This window comes from Epargyreus clarus, unplaced genomic scaffold, assembly GCF_041222505.1.
Source record: "Epargyreus clarus isolate Ecla_fem2 unplaced genomic scaffold, WU_Ecla_fem_2.2 ptg000019l, whole genome shotgun sequence".
Classification (NCBI taxonomy): Eukaryota; Metazoa; Arthropoda; class Insecta; order Lepidoptera; family Hesperiidae; genus Epargyreus; species Epargyreus clarus.
In genome coordinates, this window is record NW_027332227.1 from 5063094 (window position 1) to 5079790 (window position 16697).

A 16697-nucleotide genomic window follows, 5' to 3' on the forward strand; every position below is an offset into this window, starting at 1 on the left:
TTTAAACGAGTAATTTACATTGTAATACGTTCATTTGTATTGCGTGGGAGCTATATATTTTTTTTACTATAGGAATAGTAAACGAGCTTGCAGTCCACCTTGTGTTATACTTTATTTACCTTATTACCTTATCAGTAAGACATACTTTTCCGAAGCATTCCAGCTTATCCCTCAAAGGTAGCGGCGGGTAAGAATCTATTCTTATCTGGGTTCTCATCACAGATGTTTACGGGATGGGATAGAATGGCAGTAGCCACTTATCATCAGGTGGAGTGCATCCCCTTTAGCTTCACGGTGCAAGAGATAGAGTTCTATTACAGACATCAGAAGATTAGTAAGAGGATCCCGTTTTTAACCGACTTCCCAAAAGAAAGAGTTTATCGATATATCAATTATTTTAACCCATTGGTCACAGAACCCTAAAACTTCACATGAACGGCTCTATAATTAAATACCTCATTTTCTCTTTACCTGTGTTCCATGTACATTTAAAATATTCCAACTCGTTCCATTCAACTAATCAGATAAATAAAGACGGAATAATTCATGATAAATTACAATCAGTGATAGAATAACTTCGGTTATTCACTATCTATAAATTAGCTCACGCGATGTACCGCTTGCATCAACGTAACGAGCTAATTGACCTGATGGTCTGCCTATAACACCATAGCAATTTGTGAGATGTTTCGTAATAAGGGTGAGGTCAAGTACCTTAATGAGCAGTTCATTTGCGATCACGGTTGAGTCTTACGTGATTGATATTCACTGATGTAAATATTATTGAGGTATAGTCCGCGCCAAACTGCTAGTCCGCTCTGAAGCTGTTGCGAGCAGGTGTAGTCATACAATTAGCTATGGCGACGCGATTCATTTCTATATTCAGAGCGGACTAGCAGTTTTACGCGGACTATACAATTAATAATATATGTATGTATTTCTAATCGATTACAAAAATTGGGTTCTTTATTCGACTGCTATGTATGTTTGTATGTGTGCGATTTTATCGAAAACTACTTATCCGTTTTGGATGGCGTTTTTGTTATTTGAAAGCATATTTTACGAGGAAGGTTTCAGCGTAATCGTACATTACGATTTTTTGTATTAAATAGAATATATAATATTATTTTGTATTGTGTTTTATATTATTAGGTACTATAAGTCAATCATACTCATGATGATGTATAGTTTTGTATAGTATCGTAGAAATCTAAGCTATCAATTAAGCTCACGCGATGTACCGCTTGCATCAGTGTAACGAGCTAATTGACCTGATGGTGATCTGATCTGCTGATCTGATCTGCCTATAACACCATAGCAATTTGTGAGATGTTTCGTAATAAGGGTGAGGTCAAGTACCTTAATGAGCAGTTCATTTGTGATCACGGTTGAGTCTTACGTGATTGATATTGATACTCACTGATGTGAATATTATTGACGTTTAGTCCGCGCCAAACTGCTAGTCCGCTCTGAAGTTATTGCGAGCAGGTGTAGTCATACAATTAGCTATGGCAACGCGATTCATTTCTATATTCAGAGCGGACTAGCAGTTTTACGCGGACTATACAATTAATAATATATGTATGTATTTCTAATCGATTACAAAAATTAGATACTTTATTCGGCTATGTACCTATGTTTGTATGTGTGCGGTTTTCTCTAAAACTACTAATCAAATTTGGATAGTGATTTCGTAATTTAAAAGCTTTTTTTATGAGGAAGGTTTCAGCAAAATAATAAAATTACGATGTTTTTGTATAAGAATGTGTTAGTGTGATAAATTTTATATTACTATACGTCAATCATGAATGTCTTGGTTCAGGGCAAGTCAGGGCATGATGACACGTTGCGTAGTCATGTCGAAAAATGATGTCGTTTCGTAGAAATCTATGACGTGTATTATAAAAAATTGCAACACGACATCATGTCGTGATATCATTATGTGTTATTTGTTATCAAAGGGTTTTCCATTAATCATGTTTAAAAAATGATGTATTCAGCGTTATCTGCAATTTAGTGTTAAGAAAAAGACCATTGAGAAGGATTGTATGGGTGTTAGCCCTAATTCGGAATAATTTCCGCCCTGAGCATCATTCGAAGATCTTGGTCTTATTATACCTTCAAAACTTATAAGTAGCTACAGCGCAAACACTGCCGTTACAAGGCACCTTAGATATGTGAAATATACATTTTTAAAAAATATTGGGTACTAAAAAAAATAATACATTTGGTTAAAATCTAACTTCTGTATATTTGACAACAATCACATGGTTACTGAATTACACAAAGAAAATAACTTAACTCTGTAATAAATAAGATACTAATTAATGTTTTCTCTACTATCTCTATGTATGCGCCTCACGTATTCCACGATGCCCTTCTTAAACCCATCGCTTAATTGATCGCTATTAATGATGTAGGCGACGGTTTTGTCCTTTGTAGCTAAAGGTGGCATATATTGACTAAAATATGCAGTAACAATAACACCTTGTGCCCTCGGATCAACGTTTCCATACCGCATATAGTTCAAAAGGTTCTGTGATAGGTATATCCCTTTATCATTTATTCTGTAAAAACCATCAGTTTTAAATCCATCTAGTTTATATTCCGGTGTATTTCGTATTTCATCCGCTAATTTTTGGACGGGACCCGAACTCTGTGTAAGGTGCCATATATGCTCCGGATTACTCTGAAAATTAATAAACGTTAAAAGGTTTCCGTGGCCCTCACAAAGGCCGGATCCAATCGATAAGTCTGTTATTCAAGTTAATGGAAAAGGATAGTGCTATTAAAACTGTAATATTGTATAGAGCGTAATTTCAGTTTGCTTTTATCTCTTTGTATGTAATTATTATGTGAAATGTTTTACAGAATTATCTTTATGCAATTACTATAATATGTACCTATTGCATTGTTTGTAGCTATTACCACTTACATTCTGTATGTATTACAGTGTTTGTAGTTTTTATTACCATATAAAATTATTTAACGTGTTTTAATAATGTATCTAAGGTAGATTTCCTATTTAGATTCCGGAAGAATCACCGCTATTTCTATTTCAAGCTGTTGAGTGTGTCTGAATTACAAGATGTCAAAAACCTTGAAAGCGTTTCAACTTAGTTCTTAGTGTCAACACACCTGTGGCCAACTTCAGGGCTCAGGTAGAATTCTAATGCCATTTGGACTTGATTACAGATATTCATGGGTGAAAATCGTCACTTACCAGCGGTCTCTACAATTATTTGCTAATTCTAATATAAAAAAAAACTTTTAAGTTTCAAGTTCAAGATAATTAAGTTATTCTCATATTTTATATTCTTAGTTTCTTAGACTTCTAAACGTTCGTAATAAGAGGCATATCACTAATTATACAGACTTGTATTTAAACATCAGCCATTTGCAACAGAACAGAGATACAGAGCAATCTATGACGTCACATCAGCTATCTTTCTAAATAAACTTACATGAATACTGCGAAGAAACAACTTATTACGATAGGACACGTATGCTAATGATACCAGATTCTAGCGAACCTTGAAAGAACGACAAAATCACAAAACAGTCGCGAATCCGGTTGCTAATGAACTTATGTTCGTATAAATATGCGAAATCAACATAAAAAAGCGAGCTATGGCGTATATGCATACTTCTTTGGCATTAGTGAAATATTTCTTTCAAACAAATTTTAACAAAGAATACGTCTAATAGACGAAAATCAATACAATCGTTACACTCTTAAAAGTATGTGTTACAACGCCCGAAACTTTGCCCCAAGTTTAAAATATCTGAAGGTGATAGAACCCTTTGTGGTTCGACACCGGCGGCACCACCGCCACACCTATTTCTGCCTAATAACAGCAGTGTTAGGCGCTGCTGTTATTATGTGTGGTAAGGGAGACAGACTTTTCCCAGGCGTTCCAGCATAGTCCTCAGGGGTAGCGGCGCATATGTGGCCGACCTCAGGTAAGAATATCTAATCCTATCTGGGGTTGATTACAGATGTCCATGGCCGGCTGTAGCCACTTACCATCAGGTGGACTGCATGCTCCTCTACTACTCTTATATTATAAAAAAAAATCTCAAAAAGAAGTATAACTTCAAAAGCACAAATATTTTTACACTTATATTTTACAGATAAAAACTATCTTTCCTTCTTTTCTATATTACCTGACAAAACACAACATGAAGTATAACGATCAAATATCCCACTTTATTCATTTCGTTTAAATCTTCACTTCTTAAAACTTTTAAATGCAATGTTTAAAACGAGAGTCCTTCTCGCTATTTATGTATTGACATATACAATGCTAATTCTAAGCCATGCGTATATACACTGAGCATATTTTGTCCGAATGTTAATGTGTTTGGACAATGGCCGTTTAACATATCAATGTGAATGTCAACTTTGCTTACGTTATCTCAAATCTGTGCTTGTATTTTCGTTTATCATTCGCTACGTCCATCATTTCTGTTATAATGTTATGTTAACATGTAATACTCGTCTGCTAATCATATCGTAACAACATAAAGCATATTAGCGCATATTAGTTTGACTGACACATTAATACGTAAATTATAAGTGTTTTTAAATTCAGTCTCTCGAGTGGAGTCCGAGGATCGAATCCTCGGCATGTCTGACCTATCCTTTTATTGTTAACGAGGAAGAAACGCAACCGGAGTCCTCTGAGCGCGTTGCCCGGTCGGACCCCACCCAGGTGAACATTTACGCTCGCCACATGCTCGGGGGTCGAGCTCCCACTCTATCCGCCCGACAATCCGGAAGCCCCTTTTAGTCGGCTGTAACAACCGACAAGGAATACCGTAGCTTTATTCTGGTCTCGAGACTACAGAGACCACAAATGTGAACTACGGTCTAAACACTTTTTTCAAAGATTATAAAGGTACACAGTGATAAAGTTGAGAATGAATATCTAAATTTGAATACAGTGTATAATCCAAATTATTTACGAATAACCAAAACTCTATCCAAATTGGATCAGTCGTTTCTGAGATACTCGCGGACATACATATATACAGCGGTACATAAAATACATAAATAAATAACCTCCTTTTTTGAAGTCGATTATAAGGCTTACTAAATTTATTATATATTCAATACAGCAAAACAAAATCAAATGAAACTGTTTTTGTGTACATAATATGGGAACCAATGGGTGCAATCTCACTAATGTTGGTTACTGCCGCCATATATCCCATACTGAATAGGACGGAAGTCCTGCCGGAATCCGATTAAGCATGCCTTGATGCCTTTAAGGATTAATTTGGGAGGCTTCATGCCTGTATAAGTAATTCTACGTTGCCCTCTCAACTTGTATTCTGTTTTGAAATAAATAAAATTAATGTAAGTTTTTACCGATCGCGTTTTTTGAATAAGTTATGTAGTGACATAATTTTACTTCACGTATTAAGTGAAGCAAAAACAAAATATTTTTTTCATATTTGTCTCCATTTTTACGTACCAAAGTTAGAAGACACTTTAATTTGAGAGTAAAATTAAACAGGTAAAGTGACAATAGACTTTTTTAATGAACTCTACTCAATAAGCACAGTTGAAGCTAAAGTTCTCAAAAATTATTGAAAATGTGACATTGTGACAATGTTGAAACATTGGGGCCGTGGGGTTCCAATGCTAGATTATTTTTTAAGCATCTGTCCAAGCGGTTGATAGAGTCAACGAATGACCAGAGAGCTGGCACACATCTCGAACAGCGAATTAGCCTCGCTATCCAACGAGGGAATGTTGCCAGCATTCTGGGAACTCATCCCAGGGACAGCAATTTAGATGTAGCTTTTTATATTTAATTTAAAAGAAAGTTATATTATTTCACTATTTTTTTATATTACTTTAATTTATTTTAGTTAAAACATTTAAGTGTGTAAATGTCAAAAATAAAAATAAACAATACAAATGTGACATCAAAATCTAAATTCACGAATACACTGAATTACGAGTAATTAAATTCCAGCATCTACGGTGGGAAATAATAGTTCAGTTTATTACATAAACAGTTTATGCATTTTGATGTTTTTATTTACTAAATACTACTACAATACTACTTCAATTATATTCGAGTGTGAACTACTAAACTATTCATAACTATTCATAAGTGACTGTGCAGTAGTTGTAGGAGGAGCACCAGCTGTTGGGATTGATAAGCTCTAATCATGTTCATGACGCAGCCTCAGGAGCACTGTCAGCGCGCTGTACGATGTCTTTATCAGCTGGAACAAACGGCTTGCTTAGATTACAAGATCGACGGGAAGTTGTACACTGTGTTGTCTATGTATGTATCCATGGTACTAGAGATGGGTTGTACTAGGTAAATTTTGGGACTAGGTATGCCTGTTCGTGTACGCGACACGCGTACAATCTGGTCTTGGACTAGGTACTTATTCTTGGACTAAGTACGTATTAAAAGTTGGACTAGGTCCTACCTAGTCCGGTAAAATACCTAGTCCCTGAACCTTTTTCAGTATATACGCCTCACCTCTACATGGTACCCAGAACACAGGGAATCCTAGTACTAGTGTAGAAAGCGTCTTTTATAGTACTGTAGACTTACTGGACTTTAGTAAAGAAATAAAAACTTGACTATAAAAATAACTAAAAAGGGGAAAGATATTACAATATTAACGTATGTCTGAATAATGTACTAGTAGATTGTGCCACGTAAGATAATTATTTAATCAAATGGCAAATTATAAGAATTATTAAAACACTTATAGTACAGAAATACATTAGTAAAACAAATATTTAATGTTACAATTAATATGTACAGTTGGACAGGAAGTCCTGCGTGTTATCACAACTGTAGACTTTTGTACCAAGCAAAGATATATCTATAAATATCTACTTTTGTGTTAATGAAATTAAATGGCGTAAGCATGGATAGATTAGGTTTATGTCAAAAGCAACGGGTAAAGGAAAAATAAATCCTTCGAACCCTTATTACGAGTACCTTTGAGGAGCAGAATATCTTAAAGCTTATATTTAAAGGTGGTAGAACCCTTTGTGGTTCGACTCCGGCGGCACCATCGCCACATCTATTTCTGCCTAATAACAGCAGTGTGAGGCGCTGCTGTGTTCCGTTTTGAAGGGTGTGGTAAGGAAGACATACTTTTTCGAGGCGTTCCAGATTAGTCCTCAGGGGTAGCGGCACATATGTGGCCGATCTCAGGTAGGACTATCTAATCCTATCTGGGATTGATCAGGTGGACTGAATGCTCGTCTGCTACTCCTATGTTATAAAAAAAATCTTACCTTAGAGTACGAAGCGAGTGAGAGATCATACATCCCGCCTGCTGTTAAGACAAGTGGTTTGTTGGCACGCGCCATTACTATCAGCAGACGGGCTCTCACGCCCTGCACTGATGATATGCCACGCTCCCAACCAGAGCAGTAGACCGCCTCGCCTATGTTCTCACTCTGAAATGTAAATGTAATGTTTCCTTACGCCCTGCACTGATGATATACCACGCTCCCAACCAGAGCAGTAGACCGCCTCGCCTATGTTCTCACTCTGAAATGTAAATGTAATGTTTCCTTAATAATAAATCAGTTTTAAAGGTAGAGCCCTCTGTGGTTCGACTTCGGCGGCACCACCGCTATACGTATTTCTGCCTACTAACAGCAGTGTTAAGCGCTGCTGTGTTCTGGTTTGAGGGTTGTGGTAAGGGAGACATACTTATCCAAAGCATTCCAGCTTAGTAATAATGGTTACCGACGCATCTGTGGCCGACCTCAAGTTGCAAACTAATCTTATCTGGGGCTGATTACAGATGTCCATGGACGGCAGTAGCCAGTTACCATCAGCCGGACTAGGTACTTAAGTGTTATATAAAAAAACGTTAAGACGTACTTGAATTTTCACTTCTTCGCACCATCTACAAATGATGTAGAGCACAGACATGTTATAACCAAGGTATAGAATACCCATAAGACATTTTGTATAGTTTTCCGTATTCTGAAAATAAAAAGAACATTTGAGTTTTTCAAAAATATATTTTCAGTTGTAAATTTTGTTATTTCTAGATAAAACCTTACCGTTGCCACCTGGTAACCGATAGAGCAAATAAGGGTGGTGCTGACAGCTAGCTGCCCTAACATGGGTCCGCTCAATATTGCCTTCAGTGTTAATACGTTGCTGAAAATAAATATTATTGTCAATTAAAATATCCCTACTATAATACTATTATTTATAAAAACCACGAGACTATTTTGTGTGTCACGAGCGTAAAGACTTATTTATTATACGAGTATGTATACTAGCTGACCCGGCAAACGTTGTGTTGCCATAAATAAAAAAATGTTAAGGGTAAACGACCCTTATCACTTAGGGGTATGAAACATAGATAGTAACCGATTCTCAGACCTACTGAATATGCATATAAAATTTGGTGAAAATCGGTAAAGACGTTACGGAGGAGTACGGCAACTAACATTGTGACACGAGAATTTTATATAAGATATAATGTAGGTAAAGTTGGTCTCAAATACTTCGAAAGCGGAAAGGGAAAATTACATAGGTAAGTATAACTAATAACAAAATTCTGCTATAGTATGTTAATTACTTACTTCAAGATTAACTGATGTTGTTTTATCAGACAATCTAATTTTTTCACATACTTTTGTTTAAAATCATCCGTCATGAAATACATGTTATGATTTAAGTCTGAAATTACATATACATGGATTATTAAATGCAAATTATATACAATTGTAGTGCAGTGATATACAGGTACATTGCGAGGTTGGGCTGGTAATTCGGTCATCTCTGATTTTTCAAATTTATTACTTACTCTATTGGAAAATTATTACTTGTACAAAAAATTACGACAATCTAAAAACATCATGAGGAGACCCCAGTACTAGAGAAGTCTCCATTAAGGTGTTAAGCCCGCTCCACATTCTCGCGAGAATCTCACGAGAATGCGAGAAAATCACGAGAAACGAGAATGTGGCCTATACGGGACCGGTTTTTCTCGCGTTCTCGCGAGATTCTCGCAAGATTCTCGCGAGAATGTGGAGCGGGCTTTAAGCGTGAATGAAGCTCACTAGCATGATATTAGATCTATAGCCCAGCCTGATATTAGATCTGTAGCCAACAGTCACAAATAAATTTTAAAGCGCATCGTTATATCTCGAAGGTGGTTTTAATTATTTTATCACAAATATGTCATTCAAACTCAAATGGTGCAAAATAACCGTTTTAAAGCGAAGGGCTCAGACAATAATATCACAAAATATATTGAACTACTAACTTGATAAAATTCATAATTATCATTTAAAAAACCTATACTAAATAATTTGTTTAATGACTCTGATTAATAGTCTAAGTAGTATACCATTTTTTTCCAGTAAGTAAACAACACACTTTTACTGAATGTTATAAAGCTGTTTAGTCCTGTTATTTTTAATCAAAGTAAACGAACATTTAGCACTACAGTGAATTAGCAGAGCAATGCATGACATAGGACGGCATAATTAGATCGTTGACCATCACAAAGTACTTTGTGCCCGATAACACAATCAGAACTTGAATGTAGGTTAGAATGGCGTGGGTTGGCCATCAATTTACGAAGTGGTTTCCCGTACTTCGTATTAACTTATTTAAGTATTTTGTTAGAAGATCCAACACGAATGTCCTATAAAGATGTGTGTCATGGAGTTTCTCTCGCAGCTTCTTCTCCATAACGAAACACTTTGAAGTGGCGGTAGATATAATGACATTCAAAAAGAGCTGCGTAAAGAACCTATTTTGAATAAAAATAATTAATTGATTTGCTCTGATTATACTCAATAGTTTAGGCCCGTGCCAGACATAAATAAATATTTGAACAAAGACTTTGCTCACACATTTGAACACTTATTAACCGACTTCCCAAAAGAAGAGAGGTTATCTATTCGTCGCGTATATATTTTTTTGTTGATTTTTTAACCTGTCACTCATGTCATGGTCTTCTAGCAAGTGGACTTTGCGCATGTGTAGCAGGCTCCGCACATACTTGAAGTTTTATTGGTTTGATGTATGCTCGAAAAACCGACACCAAATGGCAATTGCAAATATTTGAAGCAAACTTTGAACAAATACTCAAATACCCGTGCTTCACTGTGTTCAAATGTTTGTGCTATGTCTGGCACGGACCTTAAAGTAAGACATGCGTCATTCATACTTTAATATTCAATTATAAGTGGGGTTTTTAAGGAGGAAACGTTTTAGTATAAGAAGCTCTTTTATTCCAAGAATCAATTTGGTGGAACCACAACAATTATACCTGCTTTATTTTAGCAATATTTACCATACTCTTTTTGCTTTGAACGCTGATGTAAAATTACTTATAAGAAACGTAAAGCGATCATAAAATTATGGAAATCAGGGCTTTATCAAAACTGATACACTGATTCTAGAGTTACTTCAAGCTTAGTAAACATGGTATAGCACTGCACGTTTTTTGTTCGGTTAAAAATAAGTAACTGTATTTGAATACGTCATTTATGCGATTTGCTTTTCAAGTCCAGAGAGCTTTCGATGAACCGGTATAGAGAGTACGTTAAATCAATAAGATTTGTCCTGCATTCAGATATGATCCCACTACTACTAATAAAAGATGCCTATTTAAACCTTGTGGTTTAACGCCATGTGGACCAAGTGTTACGACATACAAGCCAGCGACTGCCGTCGACTGTCGCTGTCTATCGTCAGCGATCGACAACCGACGGTCATCCACGGTGGTTGCCGGCGCTTGCTGTCGCTCGTATGTAATCTCCCTAAAGAGTTGTTATGATTTAGCAAATATCTTAAAACTACTAATACTATATCAAACATTACTTAACATACCTTCTTGTTGTTCACAGCAATCGCGCAATATATTCCTGAAGCAATCGTCCAGTACGGAAAATTGACAAAGCAAATGTAACACATGGGCTTGCATAGTGAGGTCGTTGACCATCACGAAGTAAGCCACATAGGAGAATACGATCAGAACAACTGTGTAAGTCGGAATGTAGCGAAGTGGCGTGTAGTAGTCGAACGGGAGACGAATAGGCACCATTAAGTTGTAGTCTAGGTCGTCTAGCAACGGGTAAGTGTGCCTGAAAAGGAAATTAAATTGTCATTAATTTTAAATAAGTAGTTAAAAAACAACCCACAAAAGTGGGTTGACTTCAACGGCTCCATTCCTACGGTAGGTAGAAAATATTCCAGTCATAGTAAATACTACTATTCTACACTATATTATTTAAAGGTAGGTGTAGAAAAAAGCTTGTAGTGCAACCGATTGTAAGTGGCAACTGCCGCCCGAAGACTACTAATTGGAATGTTTCGTATAAAAGCCTTTTCCTTATCATAGGTACCTTTTAAAAATAGAACCTATAATCACTTAACATTACTTTTGTAAGACAGATTTTTTTTATAATATAAAAGTAGCAAACGAGCATGCAGTCCACCTGATGGTAAGTGGCTACTGCCGCCCAAGGACATCGTCATCAACCCCAGATAGGATTAGATATTCCTACCTGAGGTCGGCCACAGATGCGCCGCTACCCCTAAGGACTAAGCTGGAACGCCTCGGAAAAGTCTGTCTCCCTTACCACACCCTTCTAACCGGAACACAGCAGCGCCTAACACTGCTGTTATTAGGTAGAAATAGGTGTGGCGGTGGTGCCGCCGGAGTCGAACTACAAAGGGTTCTACCACCTTCAAAGAAAAAGAGTTTGTAGTGCAACTGATTGTAAGAGGCAATTGCCGCCCAAACACTACTCATTGGAATGTTTCGTATAAATGACTCTTCCTTATCATTCTTTCAAAATAGGACCTATAATCTCTTAACACTGCTTTTGTAAGACAGAAATAGGTATACCGGTGGTGCTTTTAGTATGGAACCACAATAAGTTCCATCCCTTTCACCTTATGTGACTAATTACCATTGCGCAAAGTTCCATTCTGCTATTAAAGTACATCATTAAGGTACTGATTGGCGTGGGCACTTGAAACACAAACACAAATTAATACGACCTAAGTTTAATTAATTAACATCTGAACCCGCTCTATGAGTCGTCTATCGCATATTGCATAACTTTGATCACTAACCAACTCCGGTGAATTGGTCAATTTATGTTAATCAGATATTATACTAAGTTGCATAAACCAAATGAGCAGTGATAGCCTAGCGAGCAGTGATAGCCTAGTGGTTAAGAAACGCGGCCTCTCGATTGAGGGGTCCGAGGTTCAAATCCCAGGCGCGCACCTTTGATTTTCAAATTTATGTGCGTATTAGAAATTAATTATCACTTGCTTAAACGGTGAAGGAAAACATCGTGAGGAAACCTGCATATCTGAGAGATTTATAAAAATAATCTTAAAGGTATGTGAAGTCTACCAATACGCACTTGGCCAGCGCGGTGGACTATGGCCTAGTCCTTCTCATTCTGAGAGGAGACCCGTGCCCAGCAGTGGGACAGTAATGGGTTGATGATGATGATGATGTATAAACCAATATTTATTACGGTTCTAGCTTAACAAGTAGTAAATAAGCATGCAATGCAAGTGAGTTTAAGTGGCTACTGCCACCTGTAGAAATCTGTAATGAGCCCTAGATAGGATTATAGTCCTATCCTAGGTTAGCTACAGATCCATTGCGACCTTTAAGAATAAGTTTAGGTGTTTCCTTAAAACACGCGCTTCACTATTTCTAACCAGTACCCTTACCATGAGTTTTTACGTTTCGACAAATATTTGTCAAAACGTAAAAACTCATGGTAAGGGTACAGAGAGCCAAATACTGTTTTTCATGGCGCTTGCGTCAAAATTACCAGATTTTCAAACTGTTAACCCCCTTGAAGGGTGAATATTGTGTATTCGTGTATGTGTTATGTGTATGTATGTATTTTTTTTAAAGAACAAATGTCTCAACATTAGAACTAAAAATATATTGAAATGTTTCTTTTACGTATGCGTGAAAAAAGGCAGGGTTACTGTCATTTTATTTATGTACCTACTCGTATCTAATAGAACAGTATTGCGATGTATATGAATATAAACGGACTTTAAATACACACCAGTTATTTTATAATATTGTCAAATAATTTTTAATTCAATAAACTTTAACATCAAGATCTACATTTACTGCGCTGAACTGTCACCCATATTTTTATATATCTTCACAGTAAAATATTTGGTAGTTCACGTTGTTATTACTTGATTACAAATTGTGCCCTCAGCACTCGTTCCATTTCCATTCATCGTTTTGGTCTCTTCAATGCGATCAATTCGGTTATTTGAACACGATTTATGACCGAAGTTATACGAGAAATGATTTATGACAGAAAAGGGATATCTTTCTTTGTCAGTAAAAACTACTGTAGCTTTATTCGCACGTTTTCACTTTAACATTCGTATTATTCGTGTTATGCGTTGAAATATATTTTGTGGAAAAAGAAACTACCGTTTTAGTTAAATGCAACCCTTTGTGGTTCGATTCCGGCGGCACCACCGCCACACCTCTTTCTGCCTAAGAATAGCAGTGTTAGGCGCTGCTGTGTTCCGTTTTGAAGGCGGTAAGGGAGACATACTTTTCCGAGGCGTTCCAGCTTAGTCCTCAGGAGTAGCGGCGCATCTGTGGCCGACCTCAGGTAGGGATATCTAATCCTATCTGGGTTCATTACAGATGTCCATGGGTGGCAGTAGCCATACTTGCTCGTTTGCTACGCCTATATTATAAAAAAATGCTTTATAAAACTTCATTGGATCAAATTCGTTATGACTTCGATTTTTTTAAAAGAATAAAGTAGCAAATGAGCATGCAGTTCATTTGATCGTAAGTGGGTTCTACCATCTATGGACATCTGTATCAGGGTTTTACATGTAGTCGATCACATATTCGTTACAATTATTGAGGACTACGACGACCGCCTCATAATGTAAATCAGCCGGCATTATCGAAACGGAACAACACACGCTAGAAATACCTGGCAATAGTACCTCTCCAATCAAACGACACTGATTCTACCACCTCTCAAATATGATAGTATTGTTTTTAAACACTTACCAAGCTACCAAAGTACCACTTCCCAAACCAAGAAGTAACCACAGATAAGCCTCATTTCGCTTTTGCCAAACAGTAACCATTTTCTTCCTCTCACTTGTCGATAAGTCGAAGTATGGTGACTCCATCGACGATGCTAAGTTCTTAAAAATGTTCTTGTATTTAAGCTAAAGAGTAAACATAAACATAAAAGCCATGTATTAATGGTTAGGTTAGTGGTTTGTGAGAGAATCATACTAGTGTCAACATCATCATCATCATCAACCCATTACTGTCCCAATGCTAGGTACGGGTCTCCTCTCAGAATGAGAAGGATTAGGCCATAGTCCACCGCGCTGGTCAAGTGCGTATTGGTAGACTTCACATACCTTTGAGATTATTTTTTTTTATAAATCTCTCAGGTATGCAGGTTTCCTTACGATGTTTGATAATTTAATTTCTAATACGCACATCGTGCCTGCCTGGGATTTGAACCTCGGATCCCTCGATCGAGAGGCCGAGTTTCTTAACCACTAGGCTATCACTGCCTTCAAGTAGCAAAGCAAACTAGTGTCACCACTAACATTTAATTATCTGCGTTTTAAAAATTAATTATCACTTGTTTTAGATCGAATATCGTGAGAAAACCTAATCATTTTAAACCTAAGCACTAAAGGTCTCGAAGGTCTAATAATCCACACTTGACGTGCGTGATGAACTATAGCCTAGATTCCTCTTCGTGACTCTGAAAACCTGTGCCCAGCAGTGGAGTAGTCATAGGTCGACGTCGAATATTAATACGAAAATTCACAGCATAAAATTGATTGGAAGTTTCAATATACGTTCCAATTAATTTCCATAATAGCGACCATTTTGATGAATGTTGCCGGATTAAAATTCGCCCATTGAGAGCCAATTTCAGATAGGCTTTATTTGATACTGCCGTGATACGTGTTTATCTGATATTGCCTGTAAACTTAAATAAAATAAAATATAACGTTTTTACAGTACGTTTGATTTTTGACCTTTTTAAGCAACTTTCGTTCATAAAATTGGGAATTTATTTCTAAATATTTGTATTCTGCTTTAGTTGGAATTTGTAATTATCATTGTTTCATAAATTAAAATTAAATGTCAATATTGCGATATACTAGTAAAAATATATGTGATGGCCATATATTATGGAAAAGAGCTTGTACAGTTAACCCCTACCATGAAGACTATACTAGGGAATTTATTGAATACAATTCAAAGAATAAAGTTACTTTAAAGCCATGCTTTGACGGTAACCTTATATCGCTGCCTGTCGCCAGCGACAGTCGACAGCGACAGTAATACATTTATCGAGATTTAAAAATCTTTCAGAGTTTCCTTACCAAATTCCTATACTTGTAAATTGCGCTTAGCTGAATGACAATAATATTAACGCTATCAATAATTGCATCCATACTCCACTCCGTACTGAGGACACACCAGAATTCAGAGAAGATTAGCAGAATGATGAGAAGTTTCAAGGTGTTACTATATATCAAGTAAGGTATATTCCGATCGGATGTAGAGAATCCTGCAAAGAAATATAAACCCCTTTTTTATTTATATGTATAGATAACATAGCAGCGCAAACGATTCATCAAAATATTGTGCCTGACACGTTTAATGTCTATACAAAAAAAACGAAACCTTAATTGGGTGTATCGACTATCTTTTTAAAGTAGGGGCTATGAATAAACGTTAAACCCCTTAGTTATGAATAAACGTTATTATAAAAACAAATACTTCGAGTATTTGTTAAAAAAATAAGTCACTCCCACATGACACCTCATATGCTAATAATTGTTGTGCTATAGGGCGTGTTAAAAGAATGGAACCGAAACTTGCACCGTGGTAAATAGACATTATAATGTTTTACAGCGTCTGAATCACTGTACAATGTAGGTACATACGTTGTACATATCCTGTAGAAATTTCATGTGTCTATCTATTACGGTTCAGGAGATAGAGCCTTGTGACAGAAGGGCAGACAGACAAACGGACAGACAGACAGCGAAGGATAATAGGATGATAATAGGGTTCCGTTTTACCTTTTAGTACGGGTACTAAAAATTGGTGGTACGGAACTAACACACAGAGAGTTCTGACGCACACAATTTCCGATAATAGTAGGTACCTGTTAAATAAGTGACTCTAAACAATGTTTCAAAGAACATTACTTCGAGTTTGCCACTAGATTTTTCTATGGCTCTGGTATAGGTAAGCCCGTTCCATATACGCAAGAGTAACCCCATCTTTTGTGACCAAACTGATGACTAATTGTCTTGATTCATCGACTGTCTTATGACCCTTTTGTGATTTACAATGAAAGGTTAAGTACATCGTTAAGACATCAGTCTTCGTCAGAGCATGTTTCCATTGTAGGTAAATGTTTTAAGTATACTAATACGAACTTAGTTTTCATAAGCGTTTTAAGAACAAAATGAAGTAATAGTAACTAAAAGGAAAACTGTTGCGTTTTTGAGAAATGGTGTAGGTATTTCAACAGAACACGTCGGGAGAGAACCTGCAAGCCTTAGAACACGAGTTCTCAAACTCATTTCGTATATTGCCTACGTCTGGACTCAGTGTTGTCGAGCACCCTTAGTAGACTGGCGAAGGAA

General features: G+C 36.6%; 1 protein-coding gene across 1 annotated transcript; it reads right to left on the bottom strand.

Moving 5' to 3' along the window:
- Positions 1–6171: 6171 nt before the first annotated feature.
- On the bottom strand, positions 6172–16328 carry Or-64 (olfactory receptor 64). Its single transcript, XM_073083436.1, has 9 exons — positions 16211–16328; positions 15420–15607; positions 14068–14231; positions 10860–11113; positions 8597–8693; positions 8066–8165; positions 7881–7985; positions 7283–7447; positions 6172–6243 (listed from the first exon to the last, which is right to left on the bottom strand). Exons 1-9 carry the CDS (start codon positions 16326–16328, stop codon positions 6181–6183), a joined length of 1254 nt encoding a protein of 417 aa, XP_072939537.1. The 3' UTR covers positions 6172–6180.
- Positions 16329–16697: the final 369 nt, after the last annotated feature.